Consider the following 22,480-nt stretch of genomic DNA (forward strand, 5'->3'; position numbering starts at 1 on the left):
AACAGCGAGGAGGTGAGATGGATCATGGATGGGGAGTTGGGCACGATGCCGGACAGGGGTTTACCCTGGTACGCCAACACCTCTGTTGTCGGGGGTGTGGATAGCCTTGTGTTTCGTGGCGATATGGACTGAATCGAGAAAGTCTGGGCGTGTAACAAAAAACAAGTTCATCCAAATCCAAAAAGCAGAGCTTCCATTTTGGGCATGGGAAAAAAAGAGGCCAAAAAAGGGAAGAAAAAGACGGAGACGGAAGCAGAGACGGAAGATAGCGAGGGACACGGTAATCTCTACGGACGAAAAAAAAGTATGGACAAACAGTCTCGAGATCCCCCAGTCCCCCCAATCCGCCGCCCAGTCCCGATCCCCAGTCTTGCCATCTCGGCGGCGGTTTGGCATGCACAGCGTAGATTGAGGTTTTCGCTCCACAACGTCTTGGCAGACACGGCGGGCTGCGGGCTGCGGCACAACGCCAAACAAGCCCCACGGCCGATCGCTCGCGGCGGCGGTAAGTCCAGAACTAGCCGGGTTGATGAAAGCCAAGACTGTCGCCCGGATCCGAACGGGTGGCGATCCGTCGTGGGCGTCCTGTCCTGTCCAGTTCCCGCAAGGGCCTTTGTTGTCGTTGTTGAGTGGGTTGCAAACCGTCGAAGTCTGCCAAGCCCGTTGGTTTCGTGTGTCCTACCCCGTACGGAGAACACACACAACACAGCACAGCCCTTGGTGTGGCCAGGCCCATCCATCTTCCCCCCCTCCTGTTGTCGCCGTCCTCGGACCACACCATAACCGTTATCTCTCCCATCATCGTCATCATCATCATCCTCGTCATCACTCAACCTAACCAACCCCGAGCCATCTCCGTTGTTTCGCTGCGGTTTCCCCCTTCCCCGAGTCATAAATGGAGTCATAAATGTCTCCAAACAGCTGCCGCAGCCTACGTTTCCACACCTCCTCCTTAGTTCATGCCCGGCATGAGACTGACAGCGTCCAAAATCATGTACCGGGTCAGCGCATACTCCCGCAGCCACTGGAACTCAGGTCCTTCCTCCTCTCCGTAGCGGGCCTCGTCCGAGAAACCAAACGAGCATGCCACCTTATCCATCGCGGCCCGTTCGTCCTCGTAGAGCCACCGGTGGTGCAGCGGCGTGCCGATGGCCCAGCTCAACCGCTTCACGTGGTCGTTCGCCGTCGTGTGCGCTACCATCCCGATGGTCGCCGTGAACCCCACATAGCAGAGCACGCCGACGAAGGCCACGCCCGTGGCTACCTTGGGCTCCATAGAGTATTGCAGCTGCGCTAGCTGGGTCGCGCCAATGTACAGGACCACGGGTATACCGGTGACCAAAGCTGTGGGGAGAAGCGCCCGCCGGAGCAGCTGGGCCCGTACGTAGGCCTTGGTAGCGTATGCGCTCTGCACGATGCCTACTGCGGCCGCGAAGTCCTTGGCCGCGATGGCAGCGTCCAGGGCCTCGTCGGCGACGGTGAGGTCCACCGCCGCAGCCGCCCGGTTTGGGTTGGGCTCGACATATTGGATGGCGCCTGATACCATCTTGGGCGTGGGCTTCGTCGCGTACAGCTTGAGAATTTGCGGAAGGCTCTTCGGCCGGAGCAGACGGCCCTGGATGCGGACGTACTCGGCGAGCACGGCGGGCGTGATGACCACTGTCGGCTGCGTGATGATTTTGTAGGCTGCGTCGGATACCTTGTCGACTGCGTCCTGGGCCCGCTGAGCGGCCTGATTTTGCTGCCCTAATAGTTCCGCAGCAGCCTCACCATCTGTGGCGCTGCTGGCCTTCTCCTTTGCGTCCTTCACGGCCGGCCGCACGTCAATCTCGGAGATTCCCCGCAGTGCTGCGAGAGTGGCTGCTTCGGACGGGATGCCTTCGGGGCCTAAAAAGGTCCTGAGAACACGCCCCACAGAGGCCGCGGCTGTGGCGGCATCCACTCCGGGATGATGATTAGCTGCAGTTGCCGCTTCTGGTCTCCCGAACCGGGGCCGTCCGGATTCTGACCCAGGGTCCTCATTTTGTTCCGGTTGTTGTTGTGGCTTCCGGGGTCGGAAGTTTGGCCGCGAGGTCGCAAAGCACCGGGATGCAGCCGACAAGGCCAAGGCCGCTCTGTTGGTTTCCGACGTGTGCCGGGCCGGGCGTGATCCGAGTGAGGGGCGACCGGTCTGCCGTATCCATTGCCGTCCGGAAATCAGCTCACAGGCCTGGCAGATCTGTGGCCCCGATAATACTTGGCGCGGCCGACGAAGCATTGCGAAGGATATGTGAAGGGGTTGAATAGAGATAAGAAAAAAGAAACAAAAGGAGAAAGAAAGAAGGCCCAAAGAGGAAAAGCTAGAGGCACTCTTCCTCTTACGAAAAAAAAGGTGAGAACAAAAGTCAAGTTGAGGGCCCCGCAGCTCAGCCAAGGCGGGGTGGGGGTAAATAGTAGCAGACGACAATCAGAGTCTGATCCGAAGTGCTTATATGACAACAATTGAGAATGCCGCTAACGTGCTGGATGAGCGCAATCAAGAAATCGCAGGGGCAAAGTCGTGATGATGTTGAAAAAGAGCTTTGAGCTCACAGGTGGTGATGCAGATCCTTGCATGTGCATGGCCTGATGCAACCCCAATTGAGCAGAACCCCCACCTTCTATTCAATTAAGCAGCGTATCCACCCTGAAATGCAATAATACGGGAAATTTCGTTTAGTTTAGAGCAGAAACCCAAGCTCCAAGCTCCCAATGTTACCATCGAAGCACGATTTACAGACTAGCCAACATCGCCAGCACAACCCACCCTCCAAACCGCCAGCGACCGGCCCAACGACTCCGGACGGCTCTGCCGTACCTCACCACCGACCCTTCTCTCCGGCATAGCATCCTACCGACATCGACCGCTCCTTTCCGTTACCTTTTTCCGCCAGCCGCAAACACCACTCTTGGGGCTGGTCTAGAGCTGGGACCCCCCGCTGCCGGCCGTCGCAATGTCGTTAAACAGCTATACCGATAGTGAGGAACTTTCTGGATCATACATGAACCTCCTATCAAAGCGGGAAAGAACGCTAACAACCTGATCCTAATTTACAGAGAAGGTGTGCATCATCACCACCGACGGCCGCACTCTTGTCGGGACACTCGCAGCACACGACTACACCACAAACCTGGTACTTAATTAACCTCCCCCTGTCCCCACTCCCAGTTGGCTAAACAATCTACCCCTCCAGGTCCTTCACAATACAGTCGAGCGAGTAATCCGGGACCCAGACGAGGGCGAGCCTTCCGCCGAAGTACCGCTGGGCTTGTACATTGTCCGCGGGGAGAATGTATGCCTAGTGGGGCTGGTAGACGAGGCGCTTGATGCGAGTATCAACTGGACGGAAGTAAAAGGGGCGGCGATTGGGACGACGAAACATTGAGAAGTGGGTTGTTCTTTTTTGATGTGATGTGGGCATAAGGGGACGCGAGGGGGGACGTTGTGTTGTCTGTTTGAGTGGGTGGGTGTTGGATTGTGTGGTGGGTTGGCTGCGGGTGACTGCTACGATCCGGTGTTTTGGGATTGACGCAAACGGGATAGACGGGTCTTCTGGTGGTGGTGGTGGTATTTTGGAGGGTTTACAAGGGATTGGGCTTCCTTGTCCCCCTCTATCATGTGTACGGCGTTTGGTCTTTTTACGCGGAGGAACCTCTCATGGGTATGCCTCATTTCATGATTTCGGCTTTTCTGTTCCCCAAGATCTAGTTATTTGCTGACATTGGGGGGAAAAGTTGGTCCCTCTACACTTAAAAACGGTCTAAGATACCCAGAATGCATCATCGATCAAAATGACGGGTTCTCTCTCCCCGGTACCTACGCAGGATGTTCCGTTCTGTTCATCCTCCTTCCTCCGGTTAATCATGCGAAAATCTGGTCGAGAAGGACACCAGCAAACTTATCCCAGCCAGGCGACTCAACCATTCGGTTGATCCTGTTACCCTTGCGCACGCTCAACCACCCCAGGTGGTCGCCAGGCACTTCGTCCAACGTGACCGCATCGATAGGGTCCTCCGGGTGCGTTTGGACGGTGGTGTCCTGGTCGGTAGGCTTCGCCCGCTGGCGCCGGTCAACGATGTGCATGCCCTGAGACCACTGGCCAGTCGTCTCGATGCGGATGTCCTCAGGCTTAGGCACCGGCTTCCACCCCGGGTGGTCGTGTGTCATCATGTACCAGATGGTCAGGGGGTCGTGCAGCGAGAGGCCGGCGTCGTGGCCGTCGCCGAGGATCGAGTCGATCTTGTTGAACGTGCCGTTCACGAAGGTGTCGGTCCATTGCGCGAGCGGGCTACCGGCTTCCTTGAGGGGCTGGATCTTGGCGTTGAACCCTTGCTTCTTGAGCTCGTGGGAGGTGGTGATGTCGAGCGGGAAGAGGGTTAGCTTTAGCTGGCGCGACAGCTTTGCGGGATAGGGGGGCAGGTCGGGTTTGCCTGGGATGTTGGGCGGCATGGTGAACGAAGGGGTGAGCGAAGTGAGAGCGTAGACACGGGCGGCGGCGAACGCATCGGCAAGGCAGTTGAACTCGGCACAGGGGGTGACATTGCCCTCGACTCCGACCGCGCCTCCCATGACCACAAGTTCCTTGACACGGAGGAACGTTTCCGGGTCCTCGGACGCGGCCAGCGCAATGTTAGTAAGGGGCCCGACCGCGACGATGGTGACGGTGTTCTCAGGCTCCTCTTTCAGGATGCGGAGGATCTCCAGATGAGACGGTATCTTGCTCGGGGTAAAATATCTTGAGAAGGAGGGCGGCTCGGCGGAAGAGCCAGTCGCCTCGCTGGGGAGACTCTCAAATAGCGTCTTCCATGTATCGGCTGGGGACAGATGGGGGTGCTGTGTCTCGTTAGAAAGCAGTCTCGCAACACAGCGTTGAGTGAGAGTCTCACCGCATCATGGACACCATGCAGCCCATCAGAACCATCTAATGCTATTAGTGTTTCTCGCCTATCAAAGGAATTCGTCTCAGCAACTTACGGAAGTAGTCGGCCACGAGCTCTTCGACCAAAAGCGGGTGTTCAGGGCCAACCGCTACGATCGGCTTATAGGCATTCAACGCGCCATAAACGGGCTTGCCGACAGACTCGCGCCACGCCATTTCCTTCTCCAGAACATGGAACAGGGCCACGACATTGCGGAGACAACTGCAGGTTGCCGTCCATGTTAGCTGTCGGCATGCGTTGCACCCGCGCATTGTGTTTGCGGGTAAGAGACAGGATAAGAGACAAAGCGGGCCCAGCCGTTCAAAGTCGGTCACACGACACACACCTTTGCAGCGGCACGTTGCCGTATGTGACGGAGATCATGGCAACCTCGAGGTCCTCAGGTGAGGCGCTGAGGGCCAGCAACAGGGCCATGATATCGTCGACGCCTAAAATTGGACGACATTAGTAGGTGCATTTTGAAAAACGTGGACTCGGGGACAAACCTGGGTCGGTATCGATGATAATGCGGTTCTTGGGCGCCATGGTTGAGGTAGAGTGCGGGGCACGATAAAAGGGGGTTATGTCTCGATGAATCAAAGGCCAAGTGACTTCAGACAATCAACACGACACAGTTGTAGTGTTACCGATTTTCAGAAGACTATGATTCCATTCGGATTCTCCAATCCTTAAACTCCTGATTTCGTCTCTCGAGTTGATGCTCGATTCTGACTTGAGACGAGATAGAAAGCCCCAGCCAATCCTGTGACTCGAGGGAGTCCCACATTCCACACACCCCGCCGCTCTCCGACGCCCAGTGAATGAACGTTATTATGGAGACTGAGAACCCACACTCCCACATTGGCCCAAGGCCGTCGATAACCCGATACGCTCCTGTTTGGGGGCTCAGTGGACCTTGTCTTCATTAGATGGGCTTCCCCCGGCCCAGCATTCCAATTTCTCGGGACGGAGAACGTTGGCCACAGCAGTGTTTGCATGCCTCTGTCGGGTCGCTCGGGATTCGGCACCTGGCGGGAGCAGAATTACGAGCCTTGTACGACTCGTTAGCTTCATATTGGATGTAACATCACAACGTCGAGGTCTTGGTAACAGGGTTCTTCAGGCTTACACAATGACTCTTCTTTGGGAGTTTTGTTGACTGACTTGTCTACGTGTAAGCGTGTAAGTCACGCCAATGGTCTGAGTCGAACCAATCAACTGACTCAAAAAAAGATTTTTTGTCCGCTTTCTTTTTTTCTGTTTCAGTGTCTTTGCCATTGCACCATAGACATGATGAGTTACACCAAGTCACGTGTAGTCTGACCGCCAAGGTCCACTTCACTTGACGCGCCTGGAACATGCCCCTGTCACGGCAACTTTTTTTGTTAGATTAGCTGGGGCTAACGAATAGGACCGACCCAAAAAAGGAACCGACCTTCTGAACACCTTTCACCTGCAAGCACCTCTGGGGCTCTTCGCGGTTCGTCTTTGAGCAATCCATCACATTACACAAGCCCCTTTTCTCTCTCTCCTGTTCCCCTTCGCCTGTAGCCGATCTCTGCAGCCAGCAACACCTGCCGTGCGATCTTCAATCCTCGTTTGATCCCCCAATTCACACAAACACCGCGAAGAGAAAGTGGAACATCACCAGCCCGCCCACGGACAACACATCAAAAGCTCGGAGCATCGTCACCTAGCCCCAACTTTGTTGGCGCTTTCAGAGTTAATAATTTAGGAGGGCCCTCATCCGCTCCTCCTTGCACTTGACATTACGGTTGTCATTGTCTTTTGGTTTCCCAACCAAGCGACCGACTTGCCGATAACCCGACCGAGCGCATCTATCACATTACCGTCATCGGCGGTTCTGTCGCGTTCCTCGGCCACGAACATCGGTCGTGAACCCACAAACCTTCAAACTTTAATTTTTACCGTTTCCCCCCAATTCATCATGGGTGTCTCGCTATCTACCCTAGTCGGCTGGACCGTCGTCATCGCCGCTGTCTATGCGGTTGCTTTCGGCATCCCAGGGCAAAAGAAGGCACCCGCTGCAGTCCGCGGTGGTGCCACCCAGCGCCAGCGTCTGGAAGACAAGCCAAACACGCACAACCGCAAAGAGCCAAAAGAGAAGGCCAAGCGGCAGAGGGGGGACGCATACAGCAAAGATACTGAGGACACAAACAAGACAACACAAGTGAAGGCACGGACTACGAAGCCTTCCGCGCCAGTCCGCCCAGCAGTCGACGACAGCTCGGACGACGGTGCCGATAACCGCGAGTTTGCCCGCCAATTGGCCAACATCAAGCAAGGCACTACCCTCAATGCCCCGAAGAAGTCCGATGAGAAGCGCCAAAAGTCGGTGAAGCAGTCCCGCGCCCAGGTCATCGATGATAAGGTCAACGAGATCAAGGTCTCGGCCCCGTCATCCACCGCCGGCGTGGATGCCGACGACGACGAATCCGAGTCGGCCTCCCCCGAGATCAAGGCCACCGATGCGAGCGGCGTTAGCGACATGCTCGAGCCCAAGGCCTCCGGGCCATCGGTCCTTCGCTTGACCGACACGGACAAGGCTAAGACCAAGAAGGAGAAGAAGGCGAAGGAGCCCGAGAAGACCGAGACCAAGAAGCAGCGCCAGAACCGCCAAAAGGCCGAGGCGGCAAAGGCCCTCCGCGAGGAGACGGAGAAGGCGAGAAAGGTAGACATGGAGAACCAGAGACGCCAGGCTCGTATCGCCGAGGGCCGGCCTGCTCAGGACGGCTCCGCGTTCACTGCCCAAGCCGTGCAGTCCTCCGCATGGAGCGGCAACGGTGCCAACGGCACCTCTGCGCCCAGCAACGCCACCAACGGCAGCTTCCTCCCGGTGCAGCCTCTCGACACCTTTGAGACCGGCAGCTACACGGACGTGTCCCTCCCAGCCAAGAACGAGGCCCCTGCCCCCGTCAAGGCCGCTCCAGCCACCAAGAGCAACCCGGCTGACAGCTGGATCGCCACGCTTCCTTCCGAGGAGGAGCAAATGGAGCTGCTCCGTGACGAGGAGGCCTGGAACACAGTGTCGACCAAGAAGACCAACAAGAAGAAGAAGGGGGCCGCCGCCGCTGCCGCAAACGAGACCGCCACCGACTCAGAGTCCGCTGCCGTGCAGCCAAAGCCTGCCGCGAAGACTTCGACCCCGGCTCCGGCTACCAGCAACGGCACCACCGCCGCTGCCCCCGCTAAGAAGCCGACCAAGATTGTTTCCCAGCAGTCGGCCTTTGCCGCCCTGAGCACTAATGAGCCTGAGGGCGAGGAGGAGAACGAGTGGGACGTCTAAACAAACGCCAGTCACGACTCTCACAGACCCGCAGGAGAGAACTCGGCTCTTCATCGAACCCTACTCCACGTTTGCCTAGCTTAGCTAAAGAGGGAGAGTCGGTCTATGATACTTTCTCCTTCCTCCTCTCTTGATCACACTCCACGACCAACCATTCAATCAATAAATGAATCAATCAACCGGGCTTTTCTTTCTGTTCGATGGGAAATCTGGAGGCAAGGAGTTTGCGCGTGTATGATGTACATTACCCAACCGCGAAGTGCCTCGGGAAAGTCGAGCCTTTTTATTTCGCTTTTCCTCCTCTAAAGACTTTTAACTTTTCCTACCCGGTTTCCATGTTTCCATGTTTTTATGTTATGTTATCTTTGTCGTCGATTTTCGTCGGCCTTCGCCCCTGCCCTCCGAGTGGTCGTCATGCTTGCGGAGTAATTTTTTTCTTTATGACCGGGAACGAAGAGTGAGAAGGAAGTGACGGGAAAGATGGAGAAGCCGTTCGCGAGGTGAGGAGAAGCTGTCCTGTTGTCGATTGAGCGTGCGAATCCAAGCAGAGAGGGAGAGAGAGAGGGAGAGAAAGAAAAGAGACTGAAAGGAGAAAAAGAAGAGATAGACAGCAAGGGGTTGAGGTGTTGAGGGGATCTCGCTTAGCTGGCCTGGCTACACTGTCATCTTGCATGTTAGTTCCGCCTCCAACAGAGACAGAGAATTTGCTCAAGCACCTTGCCCTGCGACAAAACAAGTTGAAGAATATTGAGGCTTTCTTGCCACGATACCTTTACCAGCCCTTTACCTGACCGTGACCGTGACCCCCACCAACGGGATTCTTGGCTTTCGTGTCTGTGTGTCTAACGTCCCATCTGTTCATCTGATCTGTCCGGTATTCAATAAGAAGCCCTGGTAAGCCCACGAGGGCCGATGTATGGAAGGAATGAGAGGATTCCGCTACCCGCCTTTGATAGTGTACTGACTGGTGCGGTGGGGGGTGGGGGAATTGAGGTGTTGCCGAAGACGGACGTCCGTGGTCTCGGGTCGACGTAACCGTGGGTTTTTGATGTTTCGTGCGCTTGTTCATGCGGTGTCTTTTCGATGTTACTCTGGTACGAAGCAGATCTAACGTCTTCATGTTCTACCGCATGTTCGGCGAGCAATCAATAACATGATGCTGTTCAACGTTGGCCACACACACAAAAGGTAAATAAAGAGAAAGTATGCACGATCCAGCGGGAGGCTTTTTTCCGCTCTCCCTTGTTGGTGTCTTTTCCCCGGGAAGGTTGACGGAGTGAATTCCGGGCTTGTCGAATAAATCCCGCTCGGCATATTACTGGTGGTTTTGCACAGCCTACGATTGTCCACAGCTTTCACGGCAGCAATGCATCATTCCGTGTGCATATGCATGCATGTGCTGTGCCCAAAAGAGGAACCCTTCTCGAAGGACCGCAGGCCTGCGCGCTGCGCAAAGCTGTTCCTGGATCGGACAAGCCGCTTGGCGAGGTCAGGTGGTCGTTGAGTTGGGGTTTTCGATCTGAGGTGTTTTCTCGGCTTGCATTGAGCCTCTTAAAAGGGGGGCTCAATGGCTAGGCGCGGGGCGATCTTGTTCCAGGCCAGCCAGTCGGTCCCGAGAGCAGGCCGCACATGGACCGAGCAGCGCCATCGTCGGGCATTGGTTGAAACCAACAATGCCGATCTGGGTGGTCGATGGGAATCAAGAAGTCACATTGAAGAGGTCTTATGATGATTGGGAAGAGGTCCACGAGGTGGTCTCAACTGTGTTGGGGAGATTGCCATCCAATGGATGAACCACCAGGTTCTGTATCAGATGGAGGTTCGTCTTTCTTTCCCGGCCGATGTCCGGGTCGGTGGGTTTTCTTATCCACGTGCCGTCGATGGAGTTCAATCATTCAACATTGCGCGGCTTTGGCTTGCGGGAGGGTTGCACACCCGCGCGGCACGGCAGGGTGAGGAGGTTTGATGGATAGACGGATGCCTGCATGAGGGAAATTCGGTTGCAGTGTCGCAGGAAGAATGTGCTTCTTCATCCTTTCCCCTTTGCTTCCTGCGTTATCAATGAAGGGAAAGGATCGCTGCGGACAAGCCGCTGAAGTTCCACTCTCTGTTGTTGAAGATAAGATGGGCGCTGTAATCGTATGGTATTTACGCTCAATGACACACTCGGGCAAGATGAAAGCTGGGCACACGGCACCTCGCTTCGAATGAGAAATCTGGAAAAAAGGGGTTGACACTTACCCCGCGCTTCCCTACCACTGCCAACTGCAGGCCAAATTGTGCCAACCAGGACATCGGGCCTGCAGTTGCATCGCTGCTGGGTCCAGGGAGGGTTTGCGGCTCGTTTGGCGAGGTTGTCATTCCCAGAGAGGCAATTAGTCGGGGACTTTGGTGTTGTGCAGTGCTGGGTGCACAGTGTTCTGAATGTGTTATTGACGCAAGGGCGGGTAAGTCAGGTACGTGAGTCGTCAGCAGACATGATTCTGGTATACGTTAACGTTACCCTGATGATCAAACAAGCGCGCGTGGACTTGCCTCTCCTCTTTGCGTCTGATGAAATGCAGTGGGAAAGACGGAATATTTCACTTCTTAGGCGGGCTTCAGGGACCCACCTAACCGTGGGGCTGCGCAAATCAGACCAGGAGGCACGGCCACATAACCCTGACCCCTGCACTCGCGCCCGTTGCCCCACGCGAGTGGTGCGCTTTGCTCACTGTTTTAGCGCTCCCCAGTGGTCTTTCCCTCGAGGCCCCCCTGTTCTAGCCCATCAAATGCCCCTGGATTGAGACGAGGCGCCTCCATGACTTTGTGTATCGAAATTACACGGCCAAATTTCCCTCTTCCCCGCGGGTTGCATTCGAAGGGCCCAGCAGCGCGCATGGGTATCGTTTGATTGACATCTGGTTGAATTCCCCAGTTCCTGCCTGCACACTGCGGTGTTTCAACCTTTTGAACAAAAGCCGTCCTTCGTTCTTTTCGCCTTTTCTGGTTCTCTGGGCACGCGACTGGCATCTCATTTTCATTGTCGTCTGGTTTTCTTGTTCTCTCTCTTCCTTGTTTCGCTGGATTGAATCATCAACCGATTTCAACAGGTCTCGGTCAACTCGGATGTTGGGACTTCCCCGTCAATTCCGTCCCGTCGTTCTCACACCCACCGTGACCCTCAGTTTCAAGTTCAATCTTGGACTCAATTGCACATCGCAACACATTTGAAGAGACGTTACCTACTTACTGAGGGGTAACAGGACTTTGGGTTCTGAGTTTCTTGTGACATATTTCGCCGGCCGAAAAGAGTGCCGAGCACCGTCATCATTCGCTTCGCACGCTCGAGCCCCCCTTGAAACGGAACCGCACAGTCCGCCAGGGCTTTCAACCCCCCGACGGTTACGACCGAGATCCGCCCGCACCTATAAGTCGGCAGCGGGCCTGTTACGACCATTACTGCAGTGGTGTCTATCTGAACTACCACCCCTCCTTTCATTCCAACGATCCACCACCTACGGATGAGAGGGAAGAGGAGGATCGGATAGGATAGGACAGGATAGGATTACGGACGGACTGGAGGGCCATTATCGGACGAATCTACCTGGACCCCGTGCCATTCCCCGAATTCGGAACACATTCAGGAACGCACTGATTGTTCGGCTGAGGGATGCTGCTGGGTAGGGAGTCTGCACCATGTCATACCTAGCCGCCGCTCAATCGGCTCTTTTCTACGTCCTCGCATGCACGCCATGTAACCAGCTGCACACCGAACGCAAGACGCGTCGGCAGGCGAAGAGGGAGAGGCGGGTGAAGGAGCGCATCGTGTTGGAGCAACCACACTTATACCGACACCCCGACCCCTTTCACACGAACCCATATTGGGAGGAGGAGATTCGGATGGGCCCGAGTTTGCCCAAGAAACGAAAGGGCAGCGATGGCCTCAGCAAAACACTCAGCCAGCGCCGACTAACCGCAGTGAGCCAGGACGGCCGCCCGAGTATTGGCGCAGGGAGTAGTGTTGTGGTCAGCATGTTGGACATGAACTCGATCGCTAGTCCGCGACCGTCGACTAGCCCGGCCAATGTTACCCACCTAGGGAGTACTCCAACCGTGGTGCCAGAAGAGGACATGTTGAGCCCAACCCTCAGCAAGACCGTTTCTGTATCAACTAGCGCGGACTGGAATTTCAAGCGGTATCAGAGGGAAGACGAAGAGTTATGGGGCCACGAGCCGTCGTGGTCGGGGCACAAACTGATGGACGCGATCAAGCAGGCGGGGTCTTCAGCCGGGCGGTACATGGAGTCGAAGTTGGGACTAGAGAAACAGGTGACGGAGGAAGACCGACACAACTTCTACTACGCGCCGCGAAACCCGCCCGTCAACGAGTACCACCCGCCCGTCGTCAGCAGCAAACCAGCGCACAAGGATGCGCTCCGCTGGATGCTTCAACCACCACCCCCAGCTAAAGTCATGGAGGGCAAAGTGCCCGTCACGAGAAGCGCGAGCATGATGAGCGGGGCGTCAAGGAGGACAGTATCGACCCGGAACAACGATTCGCTAGGCAGATTAGTGGGAGAGCGCGCGGTTGAGGCGAGGATCCGGCGTGGGGAAACGCCACTGAACGACGAGCTGCGGTCAAATCCGTCGTTGCGCAAGACGCGGTCCCACATCTCAGTCGTGGCCCGCGCCCGGAGCGAGCGGCGCGCAGCGAGAGCTAGCAGCCCTTCTACGGACTCAGAGGACGAGGAGCTAGAAGAGTCGAGCCGCAGGTGGCGGCATCAGCAACAGCAACAACAACGACTCAGCACCGCCCACCGCCGACAACAACCCGATGCCGCAGACTCTGACACCGAGGACGAGGGCGTGTACGTGTCGTCGACCAGGATCCCCGAATTGACGAACAGCACATCGCTGTCATTGACGAGCCATGCCGCACAAAGGCCCCGGCTACCTACCATTCTCAGCTCGGGACACGATAATGTGGGTTCCTCGGGGGCTGATAATGACGAGCCATCGACGACAACGGCACACGCGTTACGCGAAATCACGAATCCCCCGAGTTCACAGACCCTTATGACGAAGCCGCCAGCGCTAGCGCCAAAGGCGCAACCGGTATCTGTCGAGACGAGGACGGCTGCTCCCGCGTGAGGTTGTCCAACAGACACGTGAACGACCACGAACGACCACGCACACACACACACACAAACTCTGTCTTTTTTCTTGTCTTCTCTTGAGAGGTTCCACGCAACTCTCTGAGTCTCCTTTTTCTTTCTTTTTCTTTCTTCGCAGCATGGTCTGGCGCGAGCATGTATCTGATATATGGGACTTTGCATTCTCGGCATTCTCGGTAGGTTGGGACATTTGGGTTCGCCGGACTGGGCTCGGACTCTCTGGCTGGGAAGCAAACGGCGTTTTCGGATGAGGGAAATATCCTCAAAAGGGGGGGAGCTTGTTTTTATTTTCCTCTTGTTCCTCTGGTCTCGCACGCTCTCTAAAGCATAGCATATTTTCTTTTTTCTATTCTGGGGTTTCTTTCTGTTGTTGTAAGGCAAGATAAGCTTGTCTTGTTTTGTTTCTGTTCTGACTATCATTCCCTGTTCGCGTTCGCGTGGAACGGGATATTGTTGAGGTTGCTGTACAACCGTGAGGTATGGCGTGTTCCACCACACGAAAAGCATCAATGAAGGATCAAATTGTTTTAATTGCTTCAGTTCAAGGTGTTTATATGTGAAGCTTGACTATCTGCCTAAAACCCACCTACTCTTCCTATCAAGACACAAGACAACATAACATAGTATTCCCATTCCATCCTCACAAATGCAGTCCCCCCTCCTCACCCCCATCCTCTTCCTCCCCTCCCAACCCCCTCATCTGCAGCTCAATCCGCCTCCTCAACTCCTCATCCGTCAACGACCCCCCGCTTTGCGTCTGTGTCTGCAGCCCCCCTCCCAACCCAGAATCATTATCCATCTGAACCACCCCATCCCGAATCACACCCGTCTGAAACGTCCCATCACTCCAGGCCGAGTGTGTCGTATCACCATTCGTTGTCGGGTGGTCCCCGTTTACCTGACCGTTCACCTGCGCTGTCCCTTCTCCTGCACTCTGTCCCTCCGTGGTCTTAGCGGCATCTGCGTCCTGCTCCTCCTGGCTCTGGAATTCAGTCCAGCTCAGCCCACGACGACCTTCAACCTCGGCCCGAACGAGCCGGATGCGCTCCTGCATGCGCTCAATGACCTGCTCGTTTTCGCGGATGGCTTCGAGGCAGTCTTGGTCGGGTTCGAATGCCGGTGTCTGTGTTTGAGTTGCTGTTTCTGAGGTGGACTGTGTTTGTGATTGCGAGGTCTGTTGGGATTGGGGTTGTGGTTGTGAGGACGATGTGGAGGCGGTGCCTTCGGCAAAGGGACGCAGCTGCTCGTTGGAGTAGTCGAGGTGGGCGATGCTGTTGCGTAGCTCGAGGACTTTGAGGTGGAGGGTGGAGACGGGGAGCTCTTCCAGGGCGGCGGCGAAACGGGAGGGGGATATCGGGAGGGTGTCGGCGGACATTGTTGGGTGTGTCTGTTTGTTTGTCTCTTACGTTGGGAGGTCTGAGAAAGAGGTCGAGGGTGTTGGGATGCTCGGTTGGTGATTTACACAGTTTTGTGGTGGGCGGTTGAGGGTTGTGGGAAGAGTCGATGGATTTTCGAGGAGTGATGGTAAAACTGGCGATGGTGAATTTATGACTTCTGGAGTTCTGGTTGTTGGTTCGAAGACCAGATTCAAAAACAAAAATGCAGTTGGTCACTACGCAAGCTGTAGAGCTGCCTACAAAGTGGGATGCAGCTCCCCGCAGGTAGGCCGACAGGGATTGTCGACAGCTCCCCCGCTGTGGGGCAAAACCTTCACCAGCCAATGACGCTGCTTCCCGGGCGGCCGAAATCAAATGCTTCAAAACTTCGAGGAAATGCTCGATTTTCTCCCGAGAGCACGATCTCCCCCAAACGACCCCACGGCTTTCTCGACTCCGACGGCGCGAACTCCTAAACACTTTCCCAATACCCGGTGGATGGTCCCATAATAGGAAGGGCGCAACGGCTGGCGCCAGATCCGCGACAATGAATGGCTGCGCCCTGGGGATCAATGCCTTGCGAACCGGCGTCCAGGCAGTCGCACAGCGCTTTGCATCGCCGTGTTCCCAGATCTACCGGCCAGCGGCTGTCGGGATTTCAAACCGCTCCTACTCGTCATCACGATCATGGCCCTCCCAACGACACAGCCCATTGCCACAACGAGGGATAGGAGGAGAAAGGCACACGGGAAACACAACCGCGGGACCAGCATTACTCCAACGGGCCCGCCCAATACTGCCACAATGGCTCGGCATCCGCACCCTAATCGGTGACCCGGCCACAATCACACACTACGTTGACCTACCACCAAACTACACCGACGAAGGGGGGCTACCATTCGCGAAAAAGGATCTCACAGCGCCCGAGGTGGTCGCCATCTTCGGCCCGAGCATGAGCACAAGCGCAGGCAATGCCCTCCTACGAATCCTCCACGGCCGGCGCGTGGCCGGCACCCTGGATGACCCAATGTTGCGGGTGAACACGATGATGTTCTCCAAAAAGACCCAGGAGACTGCGCTGGCCTATCTCCGGAAGCACATCCCTGTCGACGAGGTCGTGAACGCGGGGCTGCGGGCCGAGGACGAGCTTGCGGCGCTGGAGAACGGCGGCGAGCTTGTTGCTACTACAGACAACAAGACGAAAGAGGATGGAAAAGAGGTCGGGGCCGCGGGGTACGCAAGCAAGTTCAAAATCTACAAGGAGGCGCCGGAAGACGACGGGACTTCCACGGCGAAGAAGCCGAGCGTGTACGGATACGGCGCGCTGGATGCGCTCCGGGCGCGCAACAAGGCGAAATGGGACGCGCGGATGAAGTACATTGAGGAGGAGCGCAAGAAGATGGCCGAGGAGGAAGCTAACCGGTACGGGGGCGAGCAAAAGGCCGGACCACTGCAAGTCGTCAACGGCGAGCGGCCGACACGGGCGCTCAGTCCCGCGATGCAGGAGTACATGCGGCGGGCGACATCAGACATCAAGGAGATCCCCACCATGACGGCGACGCAGCGCATCGTCCCCTCGCTGCTGTTCGTCCTCGGCATCCTCGGTCTGTGCTTTGCCTACTCGGCGGTCTACACCCCAGCTAAGCGGGAGAATCGGCTCTTCCCAGACATCCCCCCGGCCGCGGCCACAGTCGGGCTGATAGTCCTAGCCAATCTGGCTGGTTGGGTACTATGGAAGATCCCGCCGCTTTGGAAGCACATGAACGCCTTCTTTATCATCGTCCCGGGCCTGCCGCGGCCGGTATCCCTACTAGGCGCGATGTTCTCACACCAGCGCGGCGGCCATCTCTTCCAGAACATGCTAGTGCTCTGGTTCATGGGGGTGCGATACCACGACGACGTAGGACGGGGCGACTTCCTCGCGACCTACTTCGCCTCGGGTGCCCTCGGTGGGCTGGCAACGCTGGTCGTCGCGACGGTGACGGGCCGGCTGGGGATGTCGTCGCTGGGGGCGTCGGGCGCGACGTACGGGATTGCGGCGGCGTATCTGTGGCTGCACCGGTTTGATACGTTCCGGATTTTGGGTTTGCCGCCGCCGCCGGAGGAAGGGTTTGTGTCCGGGTTGGTGCTGTTGGCGCTGGTGGTGGCGCATAACTTGGGCGGGTTCTTTACGTCGTCGTTCCTCAAGGTGGATATCACGTCGCATTTGGTGGGGATTCTGGCAGGCGTGGCGGCGGCGTCGCTAGTGCAGATGAAGAAGGAGGCCGGGCTGCCGGCGGGAGCGGAGAGGCGGTCGCGGAGTATTGATGTTGGGCCGGTGGTGGTGTATAAGAAGGCTCCGGAATGATTCTGGTGTGGCATGCCTGCATGTCTCGCTCTACCATGTAACACCATCTCGATACACATTTCTCGATACATATTATAGACTCTACAGCACTCCGGTCATAGTGTAGATTCTTACTGCCATCACCAACACTCACGATCCCCCATCAATCCAAAAAGGGGCATTTTGTTTACTTTCAACCCACGCACAGCAACCAAGCAGCAACCAACCAACCATTCAGCATCCCATCCATCGCATCGTGCCGACTAACCCGTCTTGGCATCGAATCATTGCTTGAGAAATCGCACAATCACATTGGCCAATGGCCCCGGGACATCCCCACTATTTCCCTCTTTTCTCCTAATCAGGCAAGGCAGGCCCCATACATGCAAGGAGGGCTTGGGACTGACGCAACTGGTGCTCCACCCGACTTTGCCGACAAACCGTTTTGGTTCTTTTTTTTTTCTTTTCGTTCTGCTCTGCTGCTGGTTCGTTCGGGCAGTCGGCCGGTCGGCTGGTCGGAGGTTTGGGCCAGTGAGAAGTGCTCGATCTTTTTGGGGGGGACCATTCAGGCGCGCAGGGATGAGGCCTCCAGCTGGGGTAGGAAAGTTGGAAATCGCTTTCGCGAGTCAATCTTGCAGAGGCATGGGGATCGTTGGGAGGTGCACTTACAGAATTTGCAAGAGGGGAGCCGAGGAATCTCTTTTTTTGAGATGTTGGTTGGGTTCTGTCTGCTCTTTGTTGATGACCGTTGGTGTGTGACTTGACGCCATTGTTCCTCAGTTTTTGTTTGTACCACACACCCAGTAGCTGTCAGGCGGTGGTGGTCTTGACATGACATGACATCCCAGTGTGTGTGTGTCTGTCTCAGCCGACTCACATGATCGGAGCATCCAACACGGTTGCTCGGCGGTTGGGTACGTAACGTTGACGGTCTTGTTGGGTATTTAAGTACAAAGGACGTATTTAATTATCTGTGAGAGGCCGCCTATATCAAGATTTCCACTCTAGCTGAACATTTCAGGAGTTGAATCCCTACCATCACACGAAGCGACTGCTTCATCAAACCCGCTGATTCAAGACCCCTCGGATCTCGACACCCCAGCAACAGCGCAACGTCGATCTTGGCGCTTGCCAACTTTCGTTGCTCTGGTTCCACGGCGCGGTGATCGGGACGAACGAACAACCTTGGCCGAGCGGAATTGAAATCTTCCAGCTCCCTCTCTCTCTCTCTTTTTCCCGATCGATCTGTTCCCTTTGCGCGGTGACAGAGAGATTGCGATTGAAGAAGCCCGTGTGTCTGTCTATCTGTCTGTCGAGCTGCGCCGCCTGCATTGCTGACGGGAGATTGCTGCGCGTCATCGCCTAACTTAAGCTCTTCGCACCAGCTACTCTTTATTTTTTATTTCTTTTGGAAACTCACCGTTTGCATACTTTCTGTCGGTATCAATTGGCTCGGCATCTATTCTGAAGAGCCTCTTCAATTGTTACCCAGAGCCTTGCTGGACTCAACCCGCGACAACCAACCAACCCACAAGTTAGGTACTTGCGCGCGCGCGCGCAAACAAACCACCAACCATGTCCTCCCACCAACAACACCAACAACACCCCGACAGCGGCCACCACGACCCAACAACACCCATCCCCCCCAACCCCGCCGTCTCTCCCAACCCGCACTCCTCCTCCTCCCGCTGGCGCCACGCCGAGTCCTCCGCCTACGCGCGCCACGAGCGCAAAGCTGGCGCTGGCCAGGCCGGCGCCTACGGCTATGCCCCCGGCGGTGCGGTTGCGCGTGAAGCCGACCCGCACAGTCCCGGTGTGGGCGCGCTGACGGATTTCTTGAATAAATCCCGGATTGACCCCGGTGAGGTGCCTGAGGATGAAGACTTTAGCAACAGGCCGATTACGCCGCGGTATAAGCCTGTGGTGGCCGGCGCGTCGGAGGCGAGGGCTGCGAGGGGCGAGGAGGGTCCGGGGGAATACCAGCAGCAGGAATATCAGCAGGAGTACCAGCAGCAGCAGGTCCAGACGGACGGCAAGGAGATTGTGTGCGGCCCGCTGCTCAACTACCGGCGCATGGAAGGCGGCACGCACTGGATCGGCAGCGCGCTGGTGGTTACCGCAGGCGGGGGACGGACGCAGCCTGTTGTCCCCGTTGTGGCGTTGCGCCGGGCTGGGGGTCAAACGAAGGGTTCTGTGGTTGAGGGTGTTTGTTTGTATTCCGACGCGCGTAATACCTTTTGGCGGTTTGATTTGGTTGCTGAGATGGATCAGGTTGAGACGCAGTGGGAGTATGAGCTGCCTGGGTTGCGGTTCCGCAGTGAGACGAAGCCCCGCGTGAATACCTTTTTTGTGCCGGCAAGGCATGAGTCGATGCGGATTATGTTTCACTCGTGTAATGGGTTCAGTGTGGGCACGGATGAGGCCGCGTGGAGCGGGCCGGCGCTGTGGAATGATGTGATGCGGAAGCATCAGGAGGTGCCGTTCCATGTTATGTATGTGCCTCCCTGGTAAAGAAGAGAGGATGATAGAGAAGAAAGGAGGAGGAAGGGGGGCTAACGGAGAGACAGGATCGGCGGCGGCGACCAGATCTACAACGACGGCATCCGCGTGTCGGGCCCGCTGCAGAAGTGGTCCAACATCGGGAACCCCAAGACGCGAAAGGACCATCCGTTCCCCGAGAGCCTGCGCCAGGAGTGCGACGACTACTACCTCAAGAACTATATTAGGTGGTACTCGACCGAGCCGTTTGCGGGGGCCAATGGCCAGATTCCCCAGCTCAACATCTGGGACGACCACGATGTGTGTTCTTTTTCTCCTTATTTATTGTCTTTTTTCTTTATTGCCTAGTAATTAACTTGGTAGATCATCGACGGCTTCGGCTCGTACGTCAACGAGTTCATGAAGTGCGACGTGTTCCGCGGCATCGGCGGCACCGCGCACAAGTACTACATGCTGTTCCAGCACCACCTGCCGCCGCCGCCCTCGACCTACACGTCAGACGCCGCCATCAACCACACCGAGAACGCGCAGGGCCAGGCCGTCGACCCGAACCAGACCATGGATGTCTTTGTGCACCCGGAGATTCGCGAGCCGAATTATATTTACGGGCCCAAGCCAGGGGTGCGTTCCCCTTTTTTCTCCTTTTTTACTATTTTTTCAGTAATTTAGAATAAGACTAACGAAACCAGCCATATGTCGCGGAACACTCGCACAACATGTTTGCCCAACTCGGCGCTAGAATCGCCTTCTTGGGTATTGACGCACGTACCGAGGTATGTTCCCTCCTTAACCCCTAGCCCCTGACTCTGAGACTAACAAGAACAGCGCACGAGACACCAGGTCAACTACGCCGAGACCTACGAGGCCATCTTCTCCCGGCTCAAGCAGGAACTCGCCGCGGCCGCCAGCGCTGGCCGTCCGTTCCGGCATCTGATTCTGTTGTTGGGTATTCCCATCGCGTATCCTGTAAGTGTCCCTTTCTTGGTCACTAATCAACTTCCATGAGACCCATGAGACTAACACTCCCAGCGCCTTACATGGCTGGAAAACATCTTCGCCAGCCCCCTAATGGGCCCGGTCAAGTTCCTCAACCGACGCATCGGCTTCGGTGGCAGCTTCTTCAACAGCTTCGACGGCAGCGTCGACCTGCTCGACGACCTCGACGACCACTACACCGCCCGCACGCACAAGAAAGAACGCAACTGGCTGATCCACAAACTCCAAGGCATCTGCGCCGAGTTCTCACTGCGCATCACCATTCTCGGCGGCGACGTGCACCTGGCCGCGTTCGGCCGCTTCTACTCCAACCCGCACCTAAACATCCCCATCGAGGAAGACTACCGCTACATCGTCAATGTGGTCTCCTCCGCCATCGTCAACAAACCGCCCCCCGCCGCCGTCGCCAACCTCCTCGCCCGCCGCAACAGAATCCACCACCTCGACCACAACACCCACGAGACCTTGCTCAAGCTCTTCGATCGCGACCCGGGCGACACCCAAAAGACAGCCGACCACAACAAGGTCACCATGCCCTCCCGCAATTTTGCCATGATCACCGAGAACTCCCCTTACAACCAGCCCCAGCCTTCCCACCATACCAACGGCGACACCAACGGAACCGGCCCCAACGGCACAACACCAAAAAAACAAGACCCCCGCCTCCCCCTCTCCGCAGGCGAAACCAACTGCGGCACCACGCACAAAGCCGCCTCCTTCCCCGCCCAACACGGCCGCGGCTCCGACGGTAGCTTAGACGTATGCATCTGGGTCGAGCAGGACCAGCACGACGCCACGGGTCGTACACAGGGGTATGGCTTGACCGTGCCTGCGTTGGTGTATGGGGGTTCGAGACCGGTTAGTGTCGGGGCTTTGCCGCCGCCTAGGGCGTTGGGGAGTGCCGGGGGGGAGACGGGTACTAGCGTTAGGACGAGCGTGGGGAGTGAGTAAAGATTTAGTGATGGGTGGGTGTAAAGGGGGAGACTTTTGGGATGTGTTTGATGGATTTATTTAGTGTGTTTTTTTTTCTTTTGGTTTATCGAGGTATCAGAAGAGTAATTTGGATGAGGTATGTTTGGATATAATGAGAGGATATCAGCCATGTATGTAGCGCGGGATAGACCCGTGCTCAATGCTCAGTGGAGGTTATCGATGAAAGTGTGCATTTTAGTTTTGTAAATACCCTGAAAATTCCAAGACTGTATTTTGAACCAGTTACTCCTACTATCCTATACTAGTTCCCTTCTTTCTCTCGTCACTGATGCTCTTGTCACTGGTACTGGAGACGCCTGTCTGTTTTGCTGATGTGTATCGACAGCAACGGTCCGACGCCAGTAACGCCCCCGAGACAGTGCTGCTAGGAGGGATCGCAGGGAGGATGCGGTTCTTGGACAACACCACCGATCTCTCTCGCGATCGAGGCATATGGTGAGAAACTACATAGTAAACTGCCTTGCTCTCCAATACCGCCAAGTGTGTACCGGCTGGTGTAAGTCGTCTGCCCTCAGGGGTGTCACGTGCCCAGACATGGATCAGGTCACATGCTAGAACCAACCAAACGAAAAGAACAACCCGCAAAAGCTGAAGTAACGGAATTTGAGAGCTAAAAAAGTCCCTCGTACGATAAACTTTCTTTTGAAATGTAAAACTGCAGTTTTCCGCCTCTCCCATGTCTACCACCACCGTCAAACGCCTTGACCCTTGGAAACACACTTGGCCGCCCTCGTCTTGACGTCTCGGGTTTAGGGGTCAGAGCAACCATGCCCGTGTTCCGGAATCGACTATTTCCCGACTCACGACCCCCGTCCCGGATTGCCACCAGTTACCGCCCATACCTTTTCTAACAATAACATGTGAGAAAACAAACATTACAATCGATAAG

General features: G+C 56.2%; 8 protein-coding genes across 8 annotated transcripts; 5 read left to right on the forward strand and 3 right to left on the reverse strand.

Annotated features, from left to right (window-relative positions):
* Positions 1–952: 952 nt before the first annotated feature.
* Positions 953–2,257, reverse strand: C8A04DRAFT_37581 (uncharacterized protein; the record flags this gene model as incomplete). Its single annotated transcript, XM_062783928.1, has 1 exon — positions 953–2,257. One exon carries the CDS (start codon positions 2,255–2,257, stop codon positions 953–955), a length of 1,305 nt encoding a protein of 434 aa, XP_062636590.1.
* A 715-nt stretch (positions 2,258–2,972) lies between these two features.
* On the forward strand, positions 2,973–3,404 carry C8A04DRAFT_12566 (uncharacterized protein; the record flags this gene model as incomplete). Its single annotated transcript, XM_062777377.1, has 3 exons — positions 2,973–2,997; positions 3,076–3,152; positions 3,213–3,404. The coding sequence occupies 3 exons, from the start codon at positions 2,973–2,975 to the stop codon at positions 3,402–3,404; spliced, it is 294 nt and encodes a 97-aa protein (XP_062636591.1).
* Positions 3,405–3,880: 476 nt separating this feature from the next.
* On the reverse strand, positions 3,881–5,484 carry C8A04DRAFT_37583 (Inosine/uridine-preferring nucleoside hydrolase domain-containing protein; the record flags this gene model as incomplete). Its single annotated transcript, XM_062783929.1, has 5 exons — positions 3,881–4,852; positions 4,906–4,940; positions 4,994–5,160; positions 5,285–5,387; positions 5,445–5,484. The coding sequence occupies 5 exons, from the start codon at positions 5,482–5,484 to the stop codon at positions 3,881–3,883; spliced, it is 1,317 nt and encodes a 438-aa protein (XP_062636592.1).
* Positions 5,485–6,886: 1,402 nt separating this feature from the next.
* Positions 6,887–8,245, forward strand: C8A04DRAFT_37584 (uncharacterized protein; the record flags this gene model as incomplete). The annotated part of the gene is made up of 1 exon (XM_062783930.1): positions 6,887–8,245. The coding sequence occupies one exon, from the start codon at positions 6,887–6,889 to the stop codon at positions 8,243–8,245; it is 1,359 nt and encodes a 452-aa protein (XP_062636593.1).
* A 3,678-nt stretch (positions 8,246–11,923) lies between these two features.
* Positions 11,924–13,378, forward strand: C8A04DRAFT_29038 (uncharacterized protein; the record flags this gene model as incomplete). The annotated part of the gene is made up of 1 exon (XM_062780864.1): positions 11,924–13,378. One exon carries the CDS (start codon positions 11,924–11,926, stop codon positions 13,376–13,378), a length of 1,455 nt encoding a protein of 484 aa, XP_062636594.1.
* A 663-nt stretch (positions 13,379–14,041) lies between these two features.
* C8A04DRAFT_29039 (uncharacterized protein) lies at positions 14,042–14,776 on the reverse strand (the record flags this gene model as incomplete). Its single annotated transcript, XM_062780865.1, has 1 exon — positions 14,042–14,776. One exon carries the CDS (start codon positions 14,774–14,776, stop codon positions 14,042–14,044), a length of 735 nt encoding a protein of 244 aa, XP_062636595.1.
* Positions 14,777–15,324: 548 nt separating this feature from the next.
* Positions 15,325–17,933, forward strand: C8A04DRAFT_37587 (uncharacterized protein; the record flags this gene model as incomplete). The annotated part of the gene is made up of 2 exons (XM_062783931.1): positions 15,325–17,077; positions 17,908–17,933. The coding sequence occupies 2 exons, from the start codon at positions 15,325–15,327 to the stop codon at positions 17,931–17,933; spliced, it is 1,779 nt and encodes a 592-aa protein (XP_062636596.1).
* A 745-nt stretch (positions 17,934–18,678) lies between these two features.
* Positions 18,679–21,549, forward strand: C8A04DRAFT_29041 (uncharacterized protein; the record flags this gene model as incomplete). The annotated part of the gene is made up of 6 exons (XM_062780866.1): positions 18,679–19,595; positions 19,671–19,902; positions 19,966–20,223; positions 20,292–20,375; positions 20,428–20,568; positions 20,632–21,549. 6 exons carry the CDS (start codon positions 18,679–18,681, stop codon positions 21,547–21,549), a joined length of 2,550 nt encoding a protein of 849 aa, XP_062636597.1.
* Positions 21,550–22,480: the final 931 nt, after the last annotated feature.

The sequence above is a fragment of the Dichotomopilus funicola genome (genome assembly GCF_033296635.1).
Source record: "Dichotomopilus funicola strain CBS 141.50 unplaced genomic scaffold C8A04scaffold_35, whole genome shotgun sequence".
Lineage (NCBI taxonomy): Eukaryota > Fungi > Ascomycota > Sordariomycetes > Sordariales > Chaetomiaceae > Dichotomopilus > Dichotomopilus funicola.